At 39.3% G+C, this 27,999-nt stretch overlaps 1 protein-coding gene across 7 annotated transcripts in view; it reads left to right on the top strand.

Annotated features, from left to right (window-relative positions):
• Positions 1-2,336: 2,336 nt before the first annotated feature.
• Positions 2,337-27,999, top strand: part of LOC308054046 (phosphatidylinositol-binding clathrin assembly protein-like) — a 30,180-nt gene continuing 4,517 nt past the window's right edge. For 2 of the 7 annotated variants that reach the window (XM_080366206.1, XM_080366207.1), the window contains exons 1-16: positions 2,345-2,829; positions 10,831-10,973; positions 13,709-13,784; positions 14,624-14,726; positions 14,911-15,004; positions 15,107-15,218; positions 16,302-16,408; positions 17,022-17,063; positions 21,450-21,535; positions 22,624-22,747; positions 24,620-24,756; positions 25,061-25,164; positions 26,028-26,174; positions 26,638-26,697; positions 26,791-26,901; positions 27,806-27,922. In XM_080366206.1, coding sequence (XP_080222332.1) covers positions 2,700-2,829; positions 10,831-10,973; positions 13,709-13,784; positions 14,624-14,726; positions 14,911-15,004; positions 15,107-15,218; positions 16,302-16,408; positions 17,022-17,063; positions 21,450-21,535; positions 22,624-22,747; positions 24,620-24,756; positions 25,061-25,164; positions 26,028-26,174; positions 26,638-26,697; positions 26,791-26,901; positions 27,806-27,922 — 1,693 coding nt within the window. In that variant the 5' untranslated portion in view covers positions 2,345-2,699. Of the gene's footprint in view, positions 2,830-10,830; positions 10,974-13,708; positions 13,785-14,623; positions 14,727-14,910; positions 15,005-15,106; positions 15,219-16,301; positions 16,409-17,021; positions 17,064-21,449; positions 21,536-22,623; positions 22,748-24,619; positions 24,757-25,060; positions 25,165-26,027; positions 26,175-26,637; positions 26,698-26,790; positions 26,902-27,171; positions 27,923-27,999 lie in introns of those variants that run through there. The other 5 variants (XM_080366210.1, XM_080366205.1, XM_080366211.1 and 2 more) reach the window with 5 other exon arrangements.

Genomic DNA, 27,999 nt, shown 5'->3' on the forward strand with positions numbered 1-27,999 from the left:
ATGCAGTACAAGTTTTAAGTGTTGCTAGGAAGCTGTATCAGTAGCCCTCATTCCCTGTGGTCACCCAGTTGCCGGTAAGGAATGTGCTGAGACACTTAATAATGCCCTCTGTGTTGTACAAATATTATGAAAAGACAGGAAATTTTTATGTATTAGTGAAATATACAGTACTGTGGATGCAAATGTTTCCTGCTTTATTGCTTTTATATGTGTAATGCAATAACAGACGGTTGGGTGTTTGGCAGTCTAGCACACATATTTATGGAGCATCTCACTTTAGGGATAATGTAAGCAATAAAGCTTTAATCAGCACCCTGAAATATGAGTTGACTGTCAGAAGCTGCTAGATTTTTGTTTATAACACTCGTACGCAACTGCCTCCTTATTACTCTCCTTACTTTTTGTGGTTTTACTTCAAAGTTGTAACCTAAAATAACTATTGCTGCATTCACAGATCTTCTATTTGTGTGAGTGTTGACACATTAATGCACTGTACACGGAGAAGTTAAAAAAAATACTCTTCCATGAAATGGCATGGAAAAACTGAGTGTTCCAATCAAATCAATCAAATCAATCAAAAAAAAAAAAAACAACAGTGATGCTGTGGTTTTTTCCTCACTGTATCGGGTCTGGCTGGGATGGAGTTAATTTTCCCCCTGGCAGCCCTCACAGCCTGTGCATTGGTAGCTACAGAGGTGTTGACAACACAGCAGTGTTTTGGCTGCTGCTGAGTGGTGCTCCACAGCATCAAGGCATCTCTCCAGCCTTCCCCCCTCACCCCTGGGCTAGGGTGGGCAAGATCTTGGGAGGGATCAGCCCGGACAGCGCCAACCCAAACTGACCAAGAGGATATTCCATACCGTATGATGTCTGCTCAGACACAAAAGCTAAGAGAAAGGAGCAGGGGGAGAGCATTCCTCATTATGACATTTGTCTTCCAGAGCAACCAGTATGCCTGCCGAAGTCCTGCTTCCCGGGAAGTGGCCAGACATCACCTGCTGATGGGAAATAGAGGATCAAATCTTTTGGTTTCTTTTGCTTCCACACATGGCCTTTGCTTTTGCTTTATTAAACTGCTTTTATCTTGACCCAGGATTTTTTTCCATCTTACTTTCTCCATCCTGCTGAGGGAGTGAAAAAGTGGCTTGGTGGGCACCTGACGTCCAGCCAAGATCAACCCACTACAAAACACATTTTGTATTTTTAGCTGAGTAAAAAGCTGGTGTGAAGACAGCTGGGCTAGGAGGACTGGGCAAGTTGCAGAGCCCGTCATTTCTAGGCTGTTTAACCCTGCTTGCATGATACCATTAACGTAGGATTGATGGTGGTTTGAAACACTTTCCTGGTAACAGTCCAGCTGCAATGGGCCAGTGTCCATATCAGAGGAAGCAGTGTCGCACCTGGCAAAAGCTGTGCCCGCCTCCTGTTTGTTCTCTGATAAATGGCAAACAGGAGAACGCGCATACAGTGAACTACCACTCCTCCCCACCATTTTTGGCCGGACCCATGACCCAGTTCCTTGTCCCATCAGCTCTTTGGTGTAACTTTGAACATAAAAGAGCCATCTCTGCCAAACCAGGTCAATGCCAGGCTGTTGCCGCTATGGTTTAACAGGTTTTCAGCTGCCTGGATGCAGGCTGTTCCCTTTTGGAGGAGTTTCACAGCCTCATGGAGGAGTGGGTACACGTGTGGCGCAGCCCAAGAAGGGTTCCATTTCGTAAGGAGAACAGGCTCAGCGAGGGAGGCTGGGCTCTTTGTATGGATGTTGCTTCTGCAAATAAAGTGAAAAGTTTTCCAAGGAGCTTTTATTCTTTCTCCACAACCTGCAAGAGCAGGAGGCTGCCTGCAGCAGGGCCCCCCTGCACCCATGCGCCTGCTGGTTGCAGGGGGCTCGGCCCACCACAGTCTGACACGGGCCCTGTTCAGATCACGTCCTCCACTGCTCCACACAGCTCCTCCAGCCATACTTCTCCTACCACAGGAATTTTATTTTTTTCCACCAGTTTATTTTTACCACAAGTTTTTGCCTTTTTTTTTCATGGAAATCTGCCCAAACCACTGCCGGAGGAAGGGGCCGGGGCCGTGTGGCACAGCCCTCTGCGTGGCCGGGGGGGGTTGGTTCCCACGGGCAGCGGGGGCACCTGACGGCCCGGCGGGAGGGCAGGCGGCCGCCCCCGGCCCCCCGCCGCCTCAGGGATGTCGCCCGTGGCGCAGGGAGCCCCCGGGGCACGCGGGCGGCGCGAGCGCGGCTTTCCCGCCACAGGGCGCGCGCCCCCGCCCGGGGCCGGCAGCACGCGCCGCACGGCGCCGCCTCGACCCTCCGGAGCGGGGCGGGCGCGCGGTCACCTGACGCCGCTGCCGCCGCGGCCGCCGCCATTTTGTCTGGGAGGGTAAATGTGAAAGGGAAAGCCGAAGCGCAGGCTGCGGGAGGCGGCAGAGCGGAGCGGGGCCGGGCGCGGCCAGCAGCAGAGGGGTTCGCGGCCGCCGCCCCGCAGAGCAGCGGGCAGGGCCCCCCGCGTCGCGGCGGCGGTCGAGGGGAGCCGGCGAGGCGGAGCCCGGCGAGTACTCCCCCGGTCGCCCCCGGCGGAGCGGAGGGAGCTACCGGCGTCCTTCCCCTGGGGAGGCTGCGCTCGGCCCCCGGCCTTGCCGCCCGCCGCGGCGGGTCCGCGGGGGAAGCCGCCGCCAGGGCCGCGCCGACGATGTCGGGACAGTCGATCACCGACCGCATCACGGCGGCGCAGCACAGTGTCACCGGTTCGGCCGTCGCCAAGGCTGTCTGCAAGGCGACGACCCACGAGGTGATGGGCCCCAAGAAGAAGCACCTGGACTGTGAGTAGGACCCCGCGGGGGCCGCCTGCGGCCTGCGCCCCGCGGCGGGGGGCCGGGGCGGGCGCGCCGTGCCCCGCCGGGCAGCGGCTCGGGCAGCCGGGGCGGCCGCGCTCCCCTGCGCGGCGAAGAGGCCGGAGCCCTGCGCGGTCGCTCGCCCCGGGGAGCCGGGGCTGGGGGCGGGGGGTGCCCCGTAGAGCTGGGCGAACCGGAGCGGCGTGCTCTGCAAAACTTGTGTTACACGTGGAGGGAGCGAGCCTTGTAGCACCCTGTGCGCCCGGGAAAGGGGAATATCCCAGCCGGTGGACCCTTCCCCGCGAGAGCCGCTTAGCTCCTGCCTCTGGGTACAGCGGCGCTTGTTAATCCGCAGCTGGGGAAAGGGTGGGTTACACGGTGTGGTGGCACGGGTGTGGGTGAGGAGGTAAGTTTTTCAGCACTTTTCCGTCCTTATGTGCATCTGGTGAGCTGCAGACGTCTCAGTGTTTCTAACGCTTCCCGAAATACCGTAGATTTCTATCTTAAGGCTCTTGAAATGAGGTAAAAAGACGTGAAGTGAGGGAAAGGGAATGGCGAAGGTGGACCACTGCACCTCTCCAGAATGAGATTATGTTGCCACTGATATATTTACCCTTAATATGTTACAACTGCTTTCTGTATACCAAAACATGCAGAAAGCTATCCTTGATAAGCTACAAAAGTATCGGTGGTGTTGCTTTGCTTCAGGTTTTGGTGACTGGATAGCAGTTGAAGTTACTGTTTGAGTGCTCTTAAGTGTGTTGAGTGCTTCAAACCTTGTACGTTGTGCAGCGTACCTGCTCACCATCAGTTACAACCGAAGTGTGTGTGTGTTTCCATTAGGAAGAGGAAAGAAGACACAAAGCTATATGCTGGTTTCTTCAAAGTCAGTAGAGCAGGCTGGTAGTTCTGCAGGACTTGTTCAAGTTGATGGTGCTAAGAGGACTCTGCTGTTCAAGCTCTCAGAAGCAGCATACTTGGTTGTATTTGATGGTAGTTTGGCTCTCTGATGCCATGTCACTCATCTGTTAATACAGAGTTGTGTGAGGGCTTCTGATGTGGATGAAATAGTTAAAGCCAACCAAATAGATCTCTCATTTGTTATTGATCTGAATGAGTGGAATCCAGCTACGGTAGTGAATATTGCAGACTGTGTTGAAAACAAAAGCCTTAAAACTGGGTAATGGAAAATTTCTTTTTTTTAAAGATACCTTTTTAAAGTTACCTTTTTTATCTTGTCTTGTGTTCTGCCTGTGGTAGAACAACTTGGTGAGGTAACCCTTGAGTCCAGAAATGGCAACATAACAGGAAGCCAGAAAGTGGTGACAGTTTGCTCAATAGTTTGAAAGCTTCTGAAGCTTAAAAGACGAAGGATGTTGTTTGACAATATCCTTAAAATAATGTCATCTGCTTTAAGTTACCATCACAAAATAAGAAAATGGAAACCTGGAAAACCTCTTGAGAATAGCATAAACTGAGATTGCCTTTTGACTATCAAATTCCTTTGAATACCTTTTCATACAAACCTGTTCAGAGCTGTCAGTCTCTTGAAGGTCCCCTGCTCTGTCAGATGAGTTATGTGTTTTGGTGTAATCCACTTTCTCAGACTTTGGGCAAGACAAACAAAAAGCTTGTGCTGACCTGGTATCTGAAATAGAGGAATGCTTTGGTGGGGTAGGGAGAAAAAAAAAGATGTGAAATATGGTGCCACAAATATATCTGTGAGGGGTTAAAAAAAAATCCTGATGATCATTCTCCATTGAGCATACCCAGGTGCTGCTTTTCAACCATCTGCAAGCCTTTGCGTGGCACTTCTTATTTTTTCACCTGTATGCAACAATTACTTGTATTATATGTAAGTGGGTAAGATACTAGTTCAAATACTGTAATCTCTGGAAAAATTACACAATGTATTTTCAAAGATACAGTGCAAGTACTTTCCAATTTAAGTAAATTATGAAGGAAAACATAGCTTGGATTTAATGATAGTTGTACCTTGGTTGCTACGTGTGTGTCATTCAAAATGCTACACCATCTGGTATTACTTGTAATCGCTGCTCAAGAAACGGCTTCACCAAGAACATGTTTTTGAGAGTTGCTGTAGTTGTATTGGGGATTGTGGAGGAGTATCAGTGTGCGCATTCTATTCGGATTAATTCTTAAAACCTCCTTATTGCCAAGTTTCCTCAGCAAGAAAAGCTACAATATTGCAGTATGGGTTTTTACAGGAAGATGTTACACATGCAGTGTGTAAGCTAGTAGTTAAGAGTCTTGGGTTTTGTCTGGCTACTAACTTGAAGAGTGAAACACACACACCCTCCAACAAAACAAAAGAAAAAAACCAACCCACAAAAAAACCCAAAACCTAAGCAATATCAATGGGAATACTTGGGGTTTTTTTCCTTTTAAAGTAGGTCACAGTGTCCTAAATAAGTCAGTAAATCTATTTCTGTGGTATTTTGTATTATTTCAGAATAACATAAAATGTTATACAGAGGCTGATCTTTCCTTGTAGGGGAGCACCTGAAGGTCTTGTCTTTTCTTCCCCAGTGTGCGTCCTCTCTCTTCCACTCAGCCTTCTGAGTTTGGGTTGCAGTGGAGTGGGGCTAGATTATGCTTTTGGTGACACATCTCTTGGCTAACCTCTGAAAAACCATAACAAAACCGAATAAATTAAAGCTGTAGCCAAGTTGGTGACTGGAAGAGTAGACTTGTGTGTAGACCAAAATTTAGAAAAATAGAAATGCCTGTATTAATTGCATCTTAAACTTTTTAAATGAACACTGTAATAAAGGAAAGAGCAACTCCTGTTCAACTTGTATACAGCCCCCTTGGGGGTGGTGCTGGGGAAGCAGTAAATGTTACTCATCAAAACTCAAAACTCCTATATGTATACAGTCTTTGGAAATCTTGTAAGAAGTGATAATTCAGGTACTGTAAAACTGTATTATGTACCAGAATTAGGCTCTGAAGTCTTTTGCTTTAGAAGAAAGTTTGGATTTCCACCAAATAATCACAAACTTTAATTTTTGCCAATAATATCACATTGTGACTGTCACAGTTTTGGGTGGTTTTTGTATCAGCCCATTCTTACTTTTGGCAGTTAAAGCTCATGACTGTCAGGTGAATATTGATGTAGTGTTGTTCTTGCAGAGATAGGTAAGTTGCAATACAGTACAAAGAAGTACTCTTGAACTTTTCTACAGGCAGTAAGGTGGTTGTCTTTAATTTGAGGCTCTTTAGTAATCTGTGAAGCTTTTCAATACAGTAATTGAGGAAATTTAACTTGGAAAAAAAAAAGTTAATGTTGGAATTTATAAGTGTGGCTTTTGCTTAAAGCTTTTTAAAAAACGTTATGGGCCATCATGTATCCTTGTTTAGTGGGGGAGTGGGACAGAGTAGCTGAATGTTTTGCTTCTGGTAAAGTAACTGTAAGTTTAGATTTAGCTATGATATAAATGAAACTTGAAGATTGCTATCAAATCTGCACTATGAGAGCAGGTCGACATAAAAACATTTGTATCAGGCAAGTGCTATCTTTTAATTAGGTCTTCCAGCAAGAATTGTTGCATTCCTTAGGCTACATTGAGAAAGTTTGCTGAAGTGGCTCTTCTGTTTTAGGTTTTTGTAATCTCTAGTTTATGATACAACAAGAAAATTTAATTCTTTTTTCAAGACTGTCGGGATTAAGGATAGTGGTTTTAATTCTTATATCTGTCTTAGGGCAGTTTCAGTCCTGTGACAAAATGGAAGAATTATGGGAATATTAAACAATTATGGTTGTCTTTAACTTATGTATTTACAGTTCTCTTGAGAGAGATATTCCCGAATCAAGAAAATGATGGCTTTCTTCTTACTTGAAAGTTGAAAAGCATGTCAGTTTTTGCTGGTGTCTGGATGAGAATTTTCCAAAACTTTTTTTTTTTTTAATATCTGTATTTATGATTGCAGTTCTCTGAAAAGTTGTATGGTTTTATAGATGATGTGCTAGTACTTCAGATGAGCTGTGGAAGAGAAATTCTCAGTATTCTACTAGGCAGTAAGATTTCCTCAGCTTTTCCAGACTGCTTGAAAACCCCTATGATACTCTTCTGGTTTAAAGCTGTTTGTGTTTTGGGTTTGGTTTTTGGTTGTCTTTTTTTTTTTTTTTTTCTTCTTTTTCTTTCCAGTGTGATGTTAACATGTTTCTAAATTCCATTCTAGAAATAGCACCACAGTTTCACTTGCACTTGAAATGATTCCTCTGGGTAATTGGCAAAATGCTTTCAGTTGTAAAGTGTTTATAGAAGTAGTACGATAAGAAAATGAACATCACTTGCCTTACACATTTTATTCCAGTTTTTGCTACCAATATCCATATTACAGTTGCCCAGCTGTCAGTCTCTCAGGTGCATATGTTCCTTTATACTTCCAGGTTTGTGGTGTTAATAGCCTTTTCCTCCTTTGCTGCCAGCTGTAACAGATCCATACGGTTGTTTCTATGTAGATATTCCTATTGCAAACTTAGAAGAATCATATTAGAGAAATGACACTTGCTTTTTTTTTTTGTATCTCAATTGCTAGAATTGAAGTGATACTAGCTCTTTTATTACTAGCTGTAAAGTAATAATAAAAAAATTGCTTTGAGTAGCCTTATTAAAGGGTCTTTTTAAACTCATGTTTTTGCAATGCACTCTTAGGGAAGTCCAGTTTTGGCCTATAAAATGCACTGAGATGGGGTTTTATTTTTTTCCACTATTCATTCTTATTTTGGTATTTTAGCAAAGCTTCATTTGCTTAAGCATGTGTTCTTCAGTACTGGCAACTGTGGCTTATGTGTTTGTGCATTCAAGGAGGTTTTGAAACCAAAGACCACAGTTGTGCTAAGTGTCCTCAATAAAAATTTTCTTCAGGGGAGCCAGTATCTGTTGTCTTCAGCACGTGTCTGAAGTGCGTGGGACTGGCAGTTCACTCCGGTCCTCTAATCTCAAGCACAGCTAGAATTAGACTGAGTAGCCCTACCTATGTGAAATATTTCGTTATGGTTGCTTTTAAAATGGTCAGGCTCACATCTTATAGAAGCAAGTAGCATAATGTGGCAAACCTTACCAGTACTTTTACAGAATTCCTGAACCTGCGCTTCTCAGTCACACAGAACAACACTTGTGGAATGAAACAGTAATGTAATGAGCTTCTCAAATGTACCAGAGGTCTATCAACTTCCCCGCTGTTACTGTCACTTGACAAAAGACTTTTTAGTCTTGTGTATCAAAGCAGAGGGCAGTTGCTCCCTTCTGAAAGTAGGCATCTGGATAGCTTTTGTGGTAGTAAACCTTTATGATGGCATGATAATCCAAAGTAATGTTGTGTGGTTGGCTGATTTTTTAATGTGTACGTACGTGGCTTAAGGAGAGGTGATCAGTTACAGCTTTTGATGTAGTTGCTCACAGTAGAATTCCTGTCATGTGCCTGAGCAGCACTATAAGAACACATTTTATATCAGTCTTAGACACAAATATATGGAGGGAATCTCCCAGGTATTCAGCATCAGTTTAGGGATTACTGGAACATCTGCTGGTAGACCTTAGCTTAAGGGAAGGTGACAAGATTGAAATCTCTGTGGAGAGTGCTGGCAAAATATGAATGAATGTAGCTTGGCTGATTTGACTTGAGAGCAGGAAGGGTTTTGTTTTTAACTTGTATCTTCCTTCCCAGTTTCATCTGTTATTTAATAAACGCTCTTAATGTGCTGCTTACAACCTTCAATGAAAAAATGTGACTTGCTCAGTGGTCATGTGAAGAAAAAGGACTTTGTGCAGAAATACTGTTTTCAGTAGGCTGGCTGTGCGGTCTTTGACCTCAGCAGATCAATGGAATTTCTTCAACTGTTACCTAGTAGTAATGTTGTAGGCATTTCTCTGTATAGAGTTTGTGGGGGTTTTGTGTTGTTTTCTTGTTTAGTTGGTTTTTATAAACAGTGAATGGGAGTTGTAACAGTTCTGTAATGTTTCTGTACTGGTTACAGACACATCAGTTATATGAGAAATACTGAGCAAGATGTAACAGCAGCGTCTTTATAATGCTTGCTTATGACATTTCTAAGTAATTCTCTCAAAACACATTAAGGCAAATAAGTCTTCCTAATCCAATCAGTTTATAACAAGTTCTCGTTCAGGAGGTGAGGATCGTGGATTAAAATTCAAGTTATGTTCGTGTAAAAATTCTGGAATTGGGACTTCTCATTATATGAGGCAATAATTGTCTATGGGCTGTTTGGACTTCCAGAAATTTTAAAGTACTTCTTAATTTGACACAACATCTGACGATATTACGGCCATGAGTGGTGGGCAGTGTCTATCAAATAACTTGGTTTTTTTGATAATATTTGTAAATATTGAAATATTTTAATACTACTAAACAGTAAGGTTTTGATGCATAGCTTGCTTAAAACTTATTTTCAGGGCTCTTCTTTTTGTGAAGTTATTTCAGCGTTTTTGTGTTACCAATAAGGATGAAAATTTTCATCTCAACTTGCATGGTTTGTATGTATTTGGAAATGTTTGACATCAGAATGAAATTAGTAGCTTATTAGAATTTGCATTTTATAGCTTTCTACCTTGGCAAGACACTATCTGAAACTCTACTCTGTTAAAATTACTCTGGTTATTAAATTATTCCAAACAGTGCTCCTTAACCAAAGGACTTTATATTCTTAATAAACAGGTCTATAATTAAATTACATTAGTAATATTTTATGTTCACTGGAACAGAGAAATTCAAAATGCAATATTTCTATGAAGCGTTTTGTCCAAAACTATCATTGTATGATCTCTAAGTCCATGTTTAAATGGTGTACGATGGTGCAGTCTGGCCTCTGTGTGCTGCTAATAAGACAAGTAAGTTGGCCGTTTCAGCGGAGCTGACAGCTCGGTGTTGAGTTGTTGCCCAGCCTCCCGAGCACCTACCCTGCTTCGAGTACTTACACAGACAAACCACATAAGCAGCAATGCTGCTCTGCAGCCAACAGGCTGCTCACAGGCTTGGCTTAAATAAGAGGCCACAAAGGAAGCTTTTCAAACTAATGTTTGTTTTACGTGCCTTGCCCAGTCCTTAAGGTGTACTTTGATCACACCTGAATCAAATTTAGCTCAGTGAGACAGTAAATGTCTCATGTGCATGTCTTGAGGGGTTTAGAATAGTCCTGGATTCAGTTCTTTGCTCTCTTCTCAGCAAGTGCCTTCACCAGAATTCCCAGGCAGGCTTTTTTCCCCATGTTATCTGCTGTGACCTGTTCTGGTTTTGTACCAATACTGAGACAGAGACTTGAACTCCCAAGTTAATGTTCTACTGCTGAGTTTATAATCAGTCTTGAACACAAAGAGTTTTTTTTATATATATACTAAAGCCTGAGACCAGCTATGATCCACCGCAAAATACTCAGTACATTGGCAATTAGGTTATTTTAGTTAAGTGCAAAAGTGTGTAGATGCAAATTATTGCTCTTAATTCTTACAGAAAAGAGGCTTGTTACAGGTTTGTAGCATCTCATTTGCTGTCATGTGTGTCAGTACTTGGGCTTAAATCAGAGTTGCAGGATACTTGCTGCCTGTTGATCTCATGAGGTATAGAAGTCTTAGCTTTTCCTTGTTTCTATGGTTTTCATTTTTTGTTGGTCTTTTTTGTTAGACTGAGTGACTTCAGGCACTGGGCATCCAGAAGGTCTATACTGGCTTCCGGACCATAATTTGGGCATAGAGTTTCTAGTGGAGCAGGTTATTTATTGATGAGATATTTGGACTCCAAAGGCATTTCAATAATTCTATAAAGTTCACAATTGGAGTCTTTCAGTAGAATGCAAGGAATGTAAAATTGCTTAGTTATTTTTTAAACAAAGAACTGAAGGTAATGCTTCCAGTATGAATTCTCAATGTAAAAACACAAAATAACGTGATGATCTTCTCTGAGTGTATAACTCATTGTAATACTTTGATTTTTTTCTCTTTAATTTAGATCTAATACAGTGCACAAATGAAATGAATGTGAATATTCCACAGTTGGCGGACACACTCTTTGAGAGAACTGCAAACAGTAGCTGGGTTGTAGTGTTCAAAGCTCTAATTACAACACACCACCTCATGATGTATGGAAATGAGGTAAGACATGATTAGTTCTGTTAAAGCCTCCTTGACAGCATTTTAAAAAAGTTATCTCAATCTATGAGGCATTAGTTACGTACTTCAGTTTTTCAAAGGTCTTTGTTTTTCCTCTGCTGATGACTGTAAAGTACTTCTCCAGAGAATAAACTACTCCTTCATTGTTTCAATACCAAAATATATCAGTGTTTGCAATTTACCTGCAGGTATCTGGGTTGGGCTGTGAGGGAATAATGAGTGACCTTTCTAGAATAAAGGCTTGAAAAACTTCTGATGGGCTTTACTTCATTAGGCTAGTACTTATCAGTAAGAGCACAGCAAAAGTCTTGTTACCACTCCATAAATGTGCAGCCAACTCATTAACAGATAAGAATACTTACTAATGGGGGGAGGAATATGGTGGCTAGAATATTTCATCTTACAAATAATCATCTAATGGGCTAAATCTTCATATGTTGTTGCCATTAACATTCCTCCAAAAGAGGTTTCTATTGCGTTTAGTTCACTTAAATTATTTCATCACTGTTCATGAAAAGCTTCCCAGGCAATAACATTGCATTAGAAATGTAGCTTCTCTTACATGGTCCTTCTCTTAAAAACTAAACTTTGTCTTGGTCAGGTGACAGTTTAGTCCTGAACTTGTGTGTAGTCATTTTCCTAATAAATGACTGTTGACTACTGGTAACATTGAGATGATAATTCTTAAAGGTACTGCTTCCAGCCATTAAACTGCTCTGAAAACTTAGTGTTGCCTCCTCTCTCCAAAGCTCTGTGAACTTAATTGAAATTACTTGTAAAACATAGTGTGCTCTTTGTTAACACTTCCCCAAGTTATTTATGTGCTTAAATTGTAGTTTCAACAGATAATAGGCTGAAATTAGAGGATAATATGAAGTAGAATTCACTGCTTATTCCAAGTATAAAGCTAAACTGGATGGTGTAAGTCAGTTTGTATATTTCATTCTCTCTTCCAATACAGTTCATATCTACACACTGAAACTTGCAAGAAAAAAAAAAAAGACAACTGAACCATAGAAAAAAAATCAAAACCTAGAGTTGTGGGCTACCAGTCGGTATCTTTGCCCATACAGCGTTTTGTAGTGGTAGAAGAGTTGAGTTTCTATGTCTGTACCTAAATTGCTCCTCAGCTTTGAATGGGTGCATTTGAAACTTGAAAAATTTCAGGTTACTTTGTATCTGCTGATAGAATGTGTCTGGCCCACTAGTTCTGTAATTTCAGGTGCAACACAAGTGTACTTCTCACTCTTCTAATACATTAAAAGAGGCCTTTTTCTTAAACAGAAAAAATTACCACGTGTTGGACTTCTGTTTTAAGTACAAGTAAATCTAACAAAGTCAAAATGTTGTCTGAGCAATCAGCCATCTTGCAGTTTCTTGTTCAACCTAACTGCCTGTGTTTTGTGATGAACTCCTCTCACCTGTACGTTGTGCAGTGCAAGACCCCTGTATCTGGAGAGTGAGAGTTAGCCTTGGCCCTTTTAAAACAAGATTCAGAACAGTAGCTAATTTTGAAATATGTATAGACACCTTTCGAATATCACTGTTCTGTTCCTGATCGTGTTCCAACTGTTTTTCTTCTTCTGTATCTCTTTGAATGCAGTACTAAGATGTACAAAGACCAGATAAATCGACTGGAAAGCAGAATAAGAAGTTAATACAGTGCCAGAGCTGTTGGTAGGCAAGCTGCGTGTTGTAGACTTGTGTGAACTCCGTAGCTATAGGCTGAGAACACATATGGAGTTACTGATGAGGTGGTACGTGACAAGTTGGGGAATCATTTGGGCCCCTTGAAAGGTGAAAGTACTGCTTTCAGTTTAAATAGCAATTGTGAGAAGAATTTTCTTGTTGCTGTGCTAAGCCTTCATTACAGTTCCCAAAGAGCAGGTGCTGTACTGAGCCTGACTGAAAAAAATGCTAAGTTTTGCAGAGCATGGTAGTCCAAACTGGGCAGGCAGGTGGATTTCCACCATGAGGGGTGCTGTGGCAGCAGAAGGATTCAGATCGAAGTTTTAACAAGTCCCTTAAACCATACTGATCACAATCCTCTTTTATGGACTAAAACACATACAAAGAAACAAAAAGTCAATACATCGCAATCACAGGAGTCTGTGTGGAACAGTGGCAGAGAAACTTTTAGAACTAACTTGCTATCTGGATGTGTTTGTCTCTTGTGTTATTTATGGAGCCAGCTATTATTTGTCAAAACTTAAATTTTATTTAGTCAGTTCACTACATTTTATATACGTATATAGTGCTGCTGCTCACCACAGTTCCAGAAGCATTATTGTTACAAATTACTTCTAAACTTTCTAACTAAGCCTGCTTCCCACTTCTACAGCACCAGTAGATCTATGCAAACCTTGGGAGCTTGGATAATGCAAGTGGTATTTTTGTGTTTTCCAGCTTGTCTGTTCTAAACTAACAAAGTTAACCTAAGCAGCTTTCTTTAGGATTGTTAATCTCTTATTCATGGACAGTGATGTCTTTTTTTTCTAGTTTAAATTTATGATTTTGCCAAATAGAATATTGGATTTCAGAGGCTTTGTTAATCAGCGGCTTCAAGTTTTGCTTTAAATTTTTCCCTTTTGACTGATTTCTGTTCTTGATAGAAGTTATTTAGAAACGGTTACATGGTAAGTGTAGTTTTCTCGTAATATGCTTAAATGTTTTGACTGTCACAACAATGATATTCTCAACTTTTTCTTCACCAACAGCGCTTTATCCAGTATCTTGCATCCCGAAACACTTTGTTCAATTTAAATAACTACCTGGACAAAAGTGCCATGCAGGGTAAGGCTCTTTCACCGAAGGAAATAACTGTACTGATTTTTTGCTTTGTGATAATGCCTGTTGTGTGCTCTAGGAGACAAATGACATTTAAGTGAAAGGGTATTGTGACTTAAATTGCACAAGACACCAAAGGATGTCCAACCAAGAATGTAGACACAAGGAAAGTGAGATTTTGAGTTGCCTAGCTGGGTGCGAGAAATTTCTGTAACGTATGTATAATGCATACGCAGCTGTGAATTTAAAAAAGTGAATTCTTAACACTGACTGATGTTAAGATAATAAGCCTGATGAATATTAGCACAACAATCTATTCTTGCTGTTGCATTTTAGTGCATTTAGTGCATTTTAGTGTCTCAGGAGTACATATTTACTGTGAAGGTGCACGGAATGGTGGCTAGAATATGCTGTATATTGAGAACTCCTTCAAATCTTTGAGTAGTCTTTTAATTACTTGCCAATGGTAGAGAACATTTTTTGGTCTTTATGTGGTTTTTGAGGCATTGCAGATAAGTTACCAAAGCCTCCAGCATTTTACGAGGAATACATTTTTAGTCTAATTTCAAGAACATCTTAATAACAGCTGCTTGGTTCTTGCCTAATATTTTAATATGTTTATTCTAATAATTGCAATGAATGCTTTGCTGATCTCAGGTGGTTAGGAAGAAAGTGTAACATTACATCTCAAGGTGAAAAATAGTGAATCTCGTGACTTTGGAAAGTGCCTATGAAGAGCTTTTTATGCCAGTTGATACAAAATGGGCTAGTAGGAGAATAGTTCTTGAAAACAAAAGAGACTGTACCCCTTCAGAATGTCTAACTTGAGAATGCTTAACTTCTAGGCTATGATATGTCTACCTTCATTAGGCGATATAGCAGATACTTGAATGAAAAAGCACTTTCATATAGACTTGTAGCAGTTGACTTCACCAAAATGAAAAGAGGGTAAGACTGTTACTGCTTCATTTATTTGGTCTTTCATACTCTGGGGGGAGGGAAATGCCAGTTGTTCTTGACCTTATCATAGATTGCTATTCCTTTTGGCCCTGTGAAGCAACATAGTATTGTTGAAACAGAGTAATATGTTGAGTTTTCTTGGTAACTTGTAAATGTGTCCTCTACTCTGTAGGATAGATGGAGTGATGAGAACCATGAATGCTGAAAAGCTGCTGAAAACCCTTCCAATCATACAGAACCAGCTTGATGCACTCCTTGATTTTGATGTAAGTACTGTAAGCTCAGTGTCAGGTAGCGCTCTCGTTTTGAGGTGCGAGTTTCATTATTCTGTTAAATACTAATTTACTTTTTCCTTGCTCTCTACACAGGCAAATCCAAATGAACTAACAAACGGTGTTATAAATGCTGCCTTTATGCTCCTCTTTAAAGATTCCATTAGACTTTTTGCAGCATACAATGAGGGGATTGTTAATCTTTTAGGTATGTGAGAATTTTTTTTGCTTTTGAACTTTTGTGAAAGATATTGAGAGAACTAAAGAATACAGACAAGTTCTGACTGCAGTTTCCTAATAAATTCTCTGCTTTGTTATCATTAAATTAAGCCTGTCTTACTTTCAGTTAAGTTCACTTTAAGCCAACTAGCATAGGCTTAAACATACACTTTACCTAGAAAAATACATCTTGAGACAGAAATTGAAACGAGAGGGAGACTGGTGAGAATAAAAAAAAGATACCATAAATGTGCAGTGGATAATCTTTGCAATTGTACTGTACAAGTATTAGTGAGATACCTGGTATTTTGAGTATTTGGTTTAGTCTCTGTATGACTGACTTCTGGTTTCCCATACTTTTTATGGCTTGACTGTTCACCTTTACCTGGTACCTGAATCTACATGAGCCTAGCAGATGACATGTAGGGTTTTTTTGTGCAAGAGTGATAAGCTCTTAGCAAAGCCTTATAATGACTATTCAAGCAAATTTCTGAATGAAAACTGCTGATCAGTTTGTTCTGTTAATCCATTAGTTTTTACTCAGTGAAATATCTATAAATATATAAGGCAAGACCATAAAAAGTGAAGGATGTTGTTGATAATCCTTTTGATAGGTCAGTTCAGTATATGTACCACTTCAGGAGCTGTTCTGGTGTCTTTTAGATATTGAGCCCATTTACAAACATCAAAATGTATTGATACAGTGTCTAAAAATGTAAATATATACCAGGAATATTTTCAAATGATAAAATATGTCTCATTGCCAGCTAATAAGCTGACTTCTTGAAAAAAATCATAATAGCTAATTTAACAATTGGTGATTCATGTCTATGCTTAATAAAGCTTTGCATTATATTCTAATATACTGAAATAGGAAAAAAAATGCTATTTTTCTTCGTCGACTTACTACAAAAGGTGTCAAGTGTTCATGTAAATTTAAAAATCTGCATAGCTTTGAGTTACTCTTGTCTGTTCTTTCCCTGAAGCTTGTCTTGAATTAGCTTGTAGAATACCATGTCAGCTTTTTGCTGGGAGGGTGTTAATCTTACAAGAATTTTATTTGCATCCTCAGAAAGATATTTTGATATGAAGAAGAACCAGTGCAAAGAAGGCTTGGATATTTACAAAAAATTTCTAGCCACAATGACCAAATTGTCAGAATTCCTCAAAGTAGCAGAGGTAAATAAATCTACATTTACAGAAAGGATATAATTCAGCTGTCTATACTGGTACAGTAGTCTGCATTCATAAAAACAGCGTCACAAACAGGTGAATGTTTGCTTAACTTTGCTATACAAGGAAGTATTGTACAGGTTAGGTATTTTAATGATTGTATATGTTTATTAACATGAAGTGAGACTTTTGGGTATCCTTCTTATTAGCCAGACAATGTAGTAAAGTTTCTGAAGTTTTGTTATAAATTTAATGAATGGTCCAAAATGTATGAACTGAATGTTACAGCCTGTTTACAGTGCTCTCCTTTACTGTAACTGCTAAAAATGGAGAAGTAGTTCCAGTAAGCGATGTGGGTTTGTTTCTAATGCTCCCAGTAAGCTTTTCTACATGAAAGTTAGGCTGAATTAAAAGCTGGGTTTGCTTTGAGATGTAATTCAACGCACTTGGGATTTCTAAGGTGTATTCCTAGTGAAACTTGTACCAGTTCAGAAAGTTATGAATATCCCTTTTTTAATATGTTAGTCTTCATGTAACATGCAGACATCACTGTTTTTTATTTGTGCTGCCACTGCATGTAGTAATTCACTTTTTTTTCTTCTTTTTTTTGTAAACCCAGCAAGTTGGAATTGATCACGGTGACATTCCAGATCTTACTCAGGTCAGTGTAAAATATCATATTGATTAACCCAATTATTTTGTTCTTGACATTTTAAATGGTTTGTGTATCATAGTAATAATTCATCTTGAGAATGTATTCTCTTCTATGTATTTATATACGGGAAATGTGTGGTGACTTTCCCACGCTTTAAATGCACTTAGTACTTTGCAGTTCTTCATAAGATTTTTTGATTGTTTAAAGCAATAAAACTCACAGAAAATACTTTTCAAGAACTTCTGGTTTTTATCACAGAGGTAAGCCACGAGCATCTTGCCATGCCCTGAAGAAAACTTTCCATTTCAGTGTAACTTGATGTCTTCCAACACACTTAAAGATTACAGTTAGTTCAGTCAAAATTTTTTTCTTTCCCCTGAGATCTGAATAGATGTTTCTATGTTAGCACTTAACGCTGGCTTTGATATTACTGAGTAATACAAAGGACATGCACAATACAGGATGTGCACTGGAAAATTTTAGTCTAAAAGGTGGAATGCAGGGGAACACCTTCTAGTGAGGATAAACTGAGGGGCAGAAAGGAGGTGAGAAAGAATTTGGGCTTAAGAACAGGAAACACTGACAGTCCACAGAAGTGCACAAAGTTGTTATTTGCAAGTTTCTTCAGTCAATAGGGATGTTGTATTTCTAACATAGAACCAAGCCAACAGGACAGGGGTATTTGTCATTCTTTCTGTAGCACAGAGTAACCTGGTGGGTAGAATAAATGGCAGTCTGTCAGACTCGGGCAGTAACTGAAGTGCCTTAGCGGTCTACAGTACTCGAGCTGTTAAAGTGAAGTCAGTGTGAAACATTTGAAATCTAATGTGTAAACTCTGAACAGTCGCATGAGGTCTTATACTACCTTTATGATGCTAACTTTCATGGATTAATCATGCAAAAATATATCTACTCTGAAGCCTGAATGTCATCAGTGTCTTTTTAATATTTTTAATTTTTAAAAATCTAAACCATAAACTTCCATCATCAGTGTTGTTTGTTACTGCTTACAGTATGATTTCCAATTGAAATCATACATGTTTCAAAGTACAGATGTCTAATATTTGCTCCTAGGAAATTAGTATTAACCCCTGTAAGAACTTCTAGGCCTTTGTGGTAGGAAAGAACTGTGACACTAATGAGCAGGGTAAGAGCAGGTAATGAGTAGTTTGAAGTTTTCTATTGGTGTTTGATCTTAGCATCTTACTCTCTTTTGATTAGTACTGCAGTATTCAGCTGGTCTGTATTATGCTAATCAAATATACTCAAGTCTAAAGTTATACTTCACTGGGCTTGTGTGCACTTGTCTGGTTAATTGGGTCATTATAAGACTCCTCAAAGCAGGGTTTGTTTTATTTGCTGAGAGAGATTATTTAACTTCATCGTTTTGCTGCTTTCTGTATCTGAAACTTTCAATGAGCAAAACCCTTTATATCTGCTGTTCTCACAACATGTTTTTCTCATAGCTCAGCTATTTTGTTATAAGTGCACTTGGCTGTGAAAGGCAACTCTCTGAGCTGTGGTGGTAGGTGTCCGCACCCTGTGTATCTTGGCCATTTTGGTGCCACTGTTAAGCATTTCGCTTCCATAGTAAATTTCATGGTGTTTAGTAAGAGTTGTATAATTGTACATCCATTTAGTGTCACATTAAAAAAATTTGCCAAAATTTCTTAATACTAGGCCTTCACAAAAATTTAATTTTCAGTGTGCTTATGTTTCTGAAATAAGTTCTAACAGGATCATGTCTTTTCTTTCTATTCTGGTTTACCATGATTGGGTGTCCTTCGTCCCCCCACCCCCATACTTTGGTTACATCTCTGGTATATATTCCCTCTGTGCTATGCTCATTTCAGAGTTTCCTTAAACTGATCCTGACAACAATGATTTTATGTTTTTTAGGGGTTTATTATTACTGCTGCTGTATAACCATTTTTCTTCCTTGATTCTAACATTCACGCTACTGCCCCTTTTGCCAGTTCCTATTAAAAAAATATTTTACTTTGTAGGTGCCCTGTTCCACAGTGGTATTGCTTACAGTTACAGCTATAAACAGAAAGAATTTCATGAATGTAACTGGGTCATTTTCCTCTGTATGGATGTCAGTCTGTCAGATGTCTTTGGGTGGGGGAAGGGAGGCTGAGTCATAAAATAATGGTTTTTTTCAAGTCATAATGTCTAAATTAGCTCAGATGTCTTTTCTGACATGAAACTGCTAAGATCTGTTCACTCAGTTTCATTCTGATGTTTTGTTGGATGTCTGCAGCACTGAGAAAGTTCAGAGAAGTCACTGGTTTGGTTTTATGGTTGAGGGGGTTGTTTAGCAGGTTTTCGAAACAGTAAGTATAGAATATGCTTTTTCCATACAGTTAAGTTTTTAGAGTGGCCTTAAACAAAAAAACCCCAAACCACAAAAAAGGCCAATGAGGAAACACTTTCTGGGATTAGGGTATAGTCCTCTTCTATTAAGGTTATCTATCTAGCTGTGTCATGCAAAGCATTTTGCAAACTACTGTTCCTCCTGGAAGGTAAATGTATGGGGTTATTTGGTGGTTTGTGGGGTTTGGTTTTTTGTTTTTGTGGGGTTCCCCCCCCCCCCCATAACTTTCCAGAAAGGTATTTCAGGATGTTCCCCCTTGGGTTTTAGCTGTCTAGTTTGAACACTAAATTTACTCATGACCAGTTGTTGAGGTAACTACACTGTCTTAGCTTACCTAGCTCTATTTATAGAAAGAAACATCAACTCAGGCTTAACTTTAAGACAAGCAGTTTTATAGGATTATTCTAATTGCTTTTCTTTGCATCTCTTGTAGCTTGAACTGGCCTCTGCTGAATGTGGGAGGCAAGAATTGTGTTCAGTATTTCAGAGGGGAGCTTGCCAAAGCCTTGTGTGATTAGTATTTTTCCTCTTTCAGGAAATACTTTGGTGTAGCTTTTGGTACAGAAGGGCTAGCAAGGGCAAGCTGGTTTCTCTTCTAAACCGTACCCATCAAATCTGTTGTACCCAGTGCAAGTTCACAAGTGGTAAGAGAGGCTTAATGTCTCTGAAAGCCTGCCAGGTGAGGAGGACTGAGCTGGCAAGTAGATTAAAACTTTGGATGTCTATTCCCTTCATCTGCATCTGCAGTAGGATTTGTTTCACTTGTTTTATCGAGTATGGGCTATGTAGTCAAAAGCCACAAGAGCGGTGTGGCTAGAATAGCCAGGCAGTGAACTCTTCCAAAAGTGCCAGCCTAATTATTTTGCTCAATGGTGGTTGTTTTTATAGGGTGATTTGGAGAAATCTTGCTTCTTACTAAGACTGTGTAATCCATATGAGGTTAGAATTTATTCTGAGCTATGAAGCTGTTCCCTTTGGTATGGAAGAAATATTTCTGTATGGATACAATTACGTGGTAGAAAGAAAACAGGTTGTGATTGGCACTTACTTCTTGTTCTCTGGAGGGACCAAAGCAGCTCTGGTGTGCTTTAGTTCTGTATGTTTTAAAATTGCTCTTTTCTGTTGACGGCCAGTTAAAATCTTTGTCTTGGGTGCTGAGTAATGTCATGGCTTGGCTCTCAAAAGTCTTGGTAAGCTTATGAGTATTGGTTGCCTAAAAGTCACTGAGGTTGTCAGCTTTTAGCTGAGGTGTTTAGTACCTGACTTACTGCTAGATTTAGGTGGTGAGAAGCCTGTTTATTGGCATCTTCTTCATTGCTTTAATAACAGCTTAATGTTTCAAAACTTCTCACAGGTAACGCTTGTCGGGGGGGGGCGGGGGGCATGAGATTCACCAAAAGACAACTTCATTTGAAGTGATGTTGCTAGTTTCTAATGAGTCAGGCTACCAAAGGCTTTGGAGTAATTGAGTTGGTTTATTGTGTGGTCATGTGTTGAATAGCTACTCACTCTGCAGTAGTGTTGTTGGGATCAGCTGCAATTTGATTGCATTTTTATCAAACCTAACATCCTGTTGTAGTCAAGTGTTCCTAATGCAAGCCTTTGTAAATTTTTGAAGGGAAAGTGATTGGCTTTTCATTGTTATGGGGGAAAGGGGATCACAAACGCAAAGGCTTCATTTTGGTACTTCTGTAAGTTTAAGGGAGTGCTGCTTAATCATCTGTGATGATTGGATTAATCTTAACATAGCAAATGCTGTTGCCAAAAGCAAGAACGCAGTTTGTGTACACAGAAGCAGACCTACTCTGGGGGAATCCTTACTTTATGGCTCTGGTGCCAATCCTTTTAAAGAACCACAACTGCGTAGACTGAATCAGTGTGCAGGATGGCAGCAAAACCCAAAAGCACAATTATTGGTGTGTGCAGTTTGGTTTTAGTAGGTGAGGAAACTAATCTGTGTACTAAACTATGACGTGTTGTCTAGAAGCGCTGTTTTATAAATACTTTGACTTCAGGCACCCAGCAGCTTGCTTGAAGCACTGGAACAGCATTTGGCTTCTGTGGAGGGAAAGAAAACAAAAGAAGTCTCCGCTGCCAGCAGGTGAGCACCCAATGAATTATAACAATACTTATGCTTAGGATTTGTTATCTTCATACTAAGAATTTTCAGGATTCAGTCATTTGGCATTCTCTTGAATTTTATTTTCTTCCAAACGTATCTTCCTAGAAGTATAAATGAAGAGTCTAGTGAGTAATAGCTCAGTCAAATCTAGGTATGTCTGCCTGTGTCTCTGACAGACTTTTCTTATTATGCTTTATTAAACCGCTGAGATGAGACTCAGTTCTTTTTAGCTTTTTCTTGGTTGAAGTCCTTTGGCTTCTTTTCCTAATACTAATACTAATCACTTGAATTAATTTCAATTGTAATTAATTGAATTAGACTTCTAAGGTATTTGGATTTTAAGGCTTTTTCTACACAAGATAGAATGGTATTTATCTTTATTTTTTCAGACTGTGAATTTATCTTAATCTGCTTATGGAAGTTCTTTAGTCCCTTTTCAGGTGCTTTGTGCTAGCAGGAATTATGTTATTCTTTCTGTCAAGTACAGTATCTATATATGAACAGTACTTCTGACTGAAGAGTGAGGGATCTCTTTTGGTGTACGCATTCTACCACAAAAACTTGATAAATCTTCTTAAATGTATCAGTGTAAGCTACATTCTTGAGTTGTTACCTTGCTCTTCAGATTTTTATTTTATTTGCAAGTACCTGAGAGTTCACTGCCATAGTATTCTGCAAAAAAGTATACTATGTAGAGAATAACTTCACTGCTTTGTTAACTGTTATATGTATAATACATACAAACATGCTTTCTGTCCTCATGCTACTTGAACGGAATAGAATTCCAGTCTAGTTTATATGACCTTGAAGAAAAAAGACAATGTGTACATTCTGCACTTTCCAGTTCATACTTACTGAAGCCTGAAGGAGTAATCCTGTATTGTTACGCCGCTTATTCACCAAACTCATCATTATTGGGGTGTCTGCTTTTCTCTGCCAGAGAGTAAGGGAAGACTGGAGTGAAGAGGGAATGATACACAACTAGATAAGGCCCTTGATGATTGAACTGAGTGATGTATACCTGATGGTTTATCTTAATGAAACTTATTAATTATTACCGTTTTTAGAGCTAGTGCCCTTTCCAGTGCTGTTTCTACACTTGCCAATACAGGAATGTCACTTAGCAGGATGGATGAGAAGGAAAAGCAGCAAGCATTGGAGGAAGAACAAGCTAGACTGCAGGCACTTAAGGTACTATGTTTTACAAGTTTGTATTCAGAGTTTTGGGGTTTTTTTCTTTAACTAGATATAGGTGATAACCAAGATTGGCTTAAAATAGTGTATGGTGCGGGAACTCTCATCTTGAGAGGGCAAGGCATGGTTCTGTGAGATGCACGTGTGATGGCTGCCAGTATTGGGTGACCCTTCTACCTGGAGTGTGATCTGAATAGCACGCAGCTGATACAAATAATTTATTTTCTTCCTTACAAGAGACTTTTATTTATCTCAAGGATTCACAGAATGAGTATACAACAATTCTAGGTTATGTCTCAGCAGCTGAACATACAGCATTGCTATTGTAAGACTGATTATTGGTAGGAGGGAATTATTTTTCCCCATCACGTATAGATTATGGCTTTATTGTGATTTTTCAGTCATGTTGTTGATAACGAGAATGTATGCTATAGTTCTGCCCATGTTTAACTGCTCTTATTTATTAAAATTAATTTGTGATTTAATTTGAAAAACTGTTTGAAATTATATGTATTTAGGTATAATTTATGGACTTTGATTTTCTTTCAAATGTATTATTTAGCGTATTCTCTGGATTCCTTAATGCACTTTCCTTTGCTCATTGGTACTTGTTGAGTAGTCCTTGGTAACATCCCTCTCAAGGCCTGAATCCTGGCCTTTCAGGTCCTTTTAACCCCTTTATAACACTGTTTCCTGAGAACATAGTATAAAATCTTGAATGAGGCAAGGTGCTTCTCTTGCTGAAAGCTGAATCTGTGGTTCTGTCATGTCCCAGGCACATGGAAGTGGGGCAGTTGGAAATTTTTCTTGTGTTGCTTTAACATCTCTAGACCCACCAAACCAACGTAGCAACTCTGCTCATGTCATCTGGAGGCCACACTGAGAACCTTAAAACTATTTGGAGTGTGAAAGTAAAATTTGATGGTAATGCAGAGTTGAGTTTCATCTTTGGGATTATAGAGGTTTATTGGGAAGATTCTCTACTTGGTGTAAGGCATACTTTTTAAATCAGTGTGAAGCAGGTATTTTGCTATTAGACTACAGTCTTAGCGTGCCTTGCTGCCTACTGCTGAACTGTTTCACTTACTTTCAGCAAGCGTTGTAATGTTACTTGTTCGGGGGGGTTTGGGTGGGGTTGGCTTTTTTTGTTTTCAGGAGTTGGACCAGATGTCTCCCTCTTTACTGTCCCACTTCTACTATAGTAGGACTTGTAGCTGCTGTAACTGAATAATTAAATTGGTTGATACAGATTTTCATTTGGGGGGTGGGGAAGCTTACAAGCTCATTCAGTGTTTTACTTGAGGAATGTAAGCAGTGTAAAACATACACCTGTGCTTTGACCTGTGCTGTATAAATGCAGTGGGCATATCTAGAAGTAACAAAGTATGTAAACCTAAAGTTAAAAAGGTAAACTAGACTTTTATTTTGCTAAATAGAAGCAACACCATATGGATATTGTTAGGATACACATTCTCAGTCTGATTTCTGAACATCTGAATTGAACTATAAAGAGATCATAACAGCAGAAGGAGATGGGTGTTCCTGAACAAAGGTCTGTTGACCTGTTTCTCTAAGTGACGACCAAGGCAGCCTAGAATATATAGCTTGACTAGAAGTGTTTTACATCTAAGCAGTTACAAGTAATTTGAAAAAATAATTACTGAAATCAAGTACCACATTGACTTAAAAAGGTTTTGTTAAAATAAATACTCTTAATTTCAATCATCTTTCTGCTTTCAGGACATTACAGAAGACTGTTTTATTTATTAAGACCATAATTAAAATTTCTTCTTGCAAAAGGGGTTTTCAGGACTGAGGGGTTAATAAATTAATTAAACTAAAATGCAAACTGTGTATCTCATCTTTCAGGAGCAGCGATTAAGAGAGATTTCTGTAGTATCAAATTCCACTTCCACATCAGCATCTCCAAGCACCTTATCAGGAAAGAGTGTGAATACCACTGTAGCTGTTGACTTCTTTGCAGTACCAGCACCCACAACAAATAGGTGAGAGAGACTTTGCTTTCTGAAGCAAGCAGAAATTACTGCATTGTCCTGTAGCTCTGCAATCAACTGCAAAGCACTGGTCCTAGCTACTTCTCAAGGACTTTTCAATAATAACCTTTTGCTGTTGTGTTCACAGGAATTTTGGTATCAGTCAAGAAGTGCTTAATTACTAGTTTTGTTTTGTACTACTATTATTGATGGGCTGGTAGTGAACAAGAGGAAGTGAGATTGGTATGAGTGTTCGTATAACACAAGAATACAACGCCTATTATGTATCTTCATGTTTCTCTGTTTTCTTATTCAGCATGCCCAACCTTTCTAGTGATCTTTTTGATCTTCAGCCTGCATTTGTTCCAACTGTGCAGAGTACTCCAGCTATATCAACATCAGCAAGCAGTGCTTGGGGAGGTGAGCTGATACAATGTCTAAATGATGGGTGAATTCTTGGAATACAAGAATAAAATACAGAGTCATACTTCATTGAATCTATATCTTAAACCTTAATTACTTTGCATTCAAACACTTCTATCCTTGACAGAATATACAGTAAGTTCTCTGAAAGCTCTGGCAAACTGTTACAGAGAAGTTAGTTTTGTTTAACACATAGCAGTAGTGTCAATATGCAGTAGATGGAATGAAGGAGCTATTCAATAAAGGAGACAGGTAGATGAACTGTAACTAAAAATCAAACTTTAAAAATGCTGGGAAATGTAAACTAAGCAGATGTAACTGAAAATATGCTGGACTAGTGTTTCCATTCCATTAGTAATGTTTAATATCCTTTTCATTTAAAAGGTGTTGGTGACTTCAGAGTTCTTACAACAAAGCTGCTGTTCCCTGGGCACAGCATTCTCTGTACCCTCATCCATCCTTCTAAAGAATAGTCAGGATAGGTGTCAAAGAAATGTCTTAAATGTTGAAATAAGGCCTAAGTGTTGGTATTTTAACAGGTGGAATTGATGCCCTTGTGTGCTATTTAAAAGGTAGATTCTTGAAGCCAAAAATGTAATATTTAACTTTTTTGATTGATAAATGTTCTGTCATTCTCCCCCTCCCATGCGATGGCAATATCAGAATTATTTTCCCTGAATAGAGTGAGCTGTTAGGATTTTTATCGTAACTAAGAATTTGTACCTGTAATGGGCTGCTCACTAGGTGGAAGGTTTACAGTTTGACTTTGTCTAGAGATTCTCATATTCAATCATTTCAGACTGCTTTTCTTTTCCATTATTTGTCCTTTGTATTCTTTCCTTCACTTCTGCATCTGAAAGGTCCTTTCTCGTCCTCAAATGGTTGTGTTGGTTCTCCACCTCATCTGGACATCTTTGACATGAAGCCTGTTGAAGAAGCTGTAAAATCTACCACCCCTTTCATCAATTCTACTTTTTCCTCCACACAAACGGTGGAACTGTTTAGTGGTAAAGCAAACAAACCCCGTGTAATTTCTATGCAGCTGGAGACGATAATGCTAATAAATTGGGACATGTAATCTTTTTTGTGGTTTGGACCAAACTTCACTTTTTATTAACAAGTGAAGATGGTGCATTAATTCCAGATGTATTAAACTATATGTTTCCTTAAAGTTTTATTCCTACAGTTGAAATAACTCATTGTTTTGTTCAGTTTGTATACCCTAGACATCCTAAGACTTGCAATGCTGCTGGAATTTTTGCTGCTTTCTTTCAAACTGCAGCCTCCTTTCTATTTTGTAGTGGGGAATGCAGGAGTTACTTGAGCTTTTCAAATTTGTTAAATAAATTTTTAAAACTTCCTTTTTTATTACTTAAATTCTAATTTTTTAATGGCAGACTTAATTCTTGGGTCCCTCTTCCTTTTTCTCTTTTTAACTGATCTTATTTTCTTCTCTCTCTTTTTATGAAGATGACTTTAGTGGTCATAAACCTACATACGCTTCTCTGTATCATCCTCTGACTGTTGATGGTAATTTTCTTTTCTTTTAGTAAACATTCTGGTTTCATTGTAATGAGTGATATTGCTCCATGGGTTTAATTGCTCTAAACTTTTTTCCCCCAGGTTTTCCTCTTCATTCAGCTCCTCCAAGTACCACCTCTTCAACAATTAATGTGGACTTTGATGCTGTTTTTGGAGGAAAATCTACAGCACCAGAGTACAGGACTACAAGTGGTAAAAACTACCTTATGACTAATTTACACCCTACAGGCAACAGTTGCTTAACAATTTAGCATAATTACTATTGCAGTTCAAAATCTAATAATGTAATACATTTGCAAGCTGATTATAGGGCTGATAAGATAACAGGCAATCAACTCAATTGTAGTTATTTACTTTAAAATTAGCTTTGACTAATCTCATATACTGTGTAATAACTGTTTCCTCTCTTTTTGGGGGAATGAACTTTGAACGTGGCCCACTGGATGCCTCTTAATGGGTAAGCTTACATTAATCTGTTTTCAGTGCATATGACTTCAGTGCTTTCTCTTGATACATACAGATACATAGAGTTCCCTCTAACTTCATTGAGTGGAGTTGTACTTAGAAAAATGCGAAACTGGTTGCATGTATGTGTTGCTTGAAGAGTAGCTGAGTTATGATCTTTCTCTTGCTTGGTGCTGTTTTGCTATGTGAATGTATTGCTGTATGTCCTTGGGAACGTATAGCAAAGGAACTTTTGTGTACATTCAGGGTGCTAGCAGTATCATGAAATTACTGCTATATTGTGTTACAAGAGCACTTGGAAAATATCTTTAACAACCGTTCTTTAGTTTTAGGGGAGATTCATCTTAATTCAAAAATACCATCAGTCACTGCTGAAGTAAAATTAAAGATTGTACTAGATTAATAGCTACAATATAGTATTCCATAAAAAAGAAAGAGGTTAAACTATGCTTCTGTCTGAGCCTTAAACACTTCCAGCATGTTGAACCTTTGCATATAGATACTCAAACTATTTAGCGTTCTATAAAGAAAATACCTCCCTGGCATATGGATGTGTTTTTCTATTAAATGCAATATAACTGATTTGTCAACGGTTGCTTTTATGTTCTTTGTTTAGTTTTTAACTTTCTAGATGATGTATTGCAACCCACAGTACCACCACAAAATCAAAAAGCCGCTTTAGCCAGCCAGCAAAGTGGAAAAATTTTTGCAAATGACCTTGATTCTTCACTGGCTAATCTAGTGGGAAGTAAGTGTGAAGCTTTAACTATCCCATTTGCTACTGAAAACAAAACAAGCTTCCCCCCCTGCCCCCCCCTAAATAAA

This window comes from Falco punctatus (genome assembly GCF_963210335.1).
Source record: "Falco punctatus genome assembly, chromosome: 15".
NCBI classification, from domain to species: Eukaryota; Metazoa; Chordata; class Aves; order Falconiformes; family Falconidae; genus Falco; species Falco punctatus.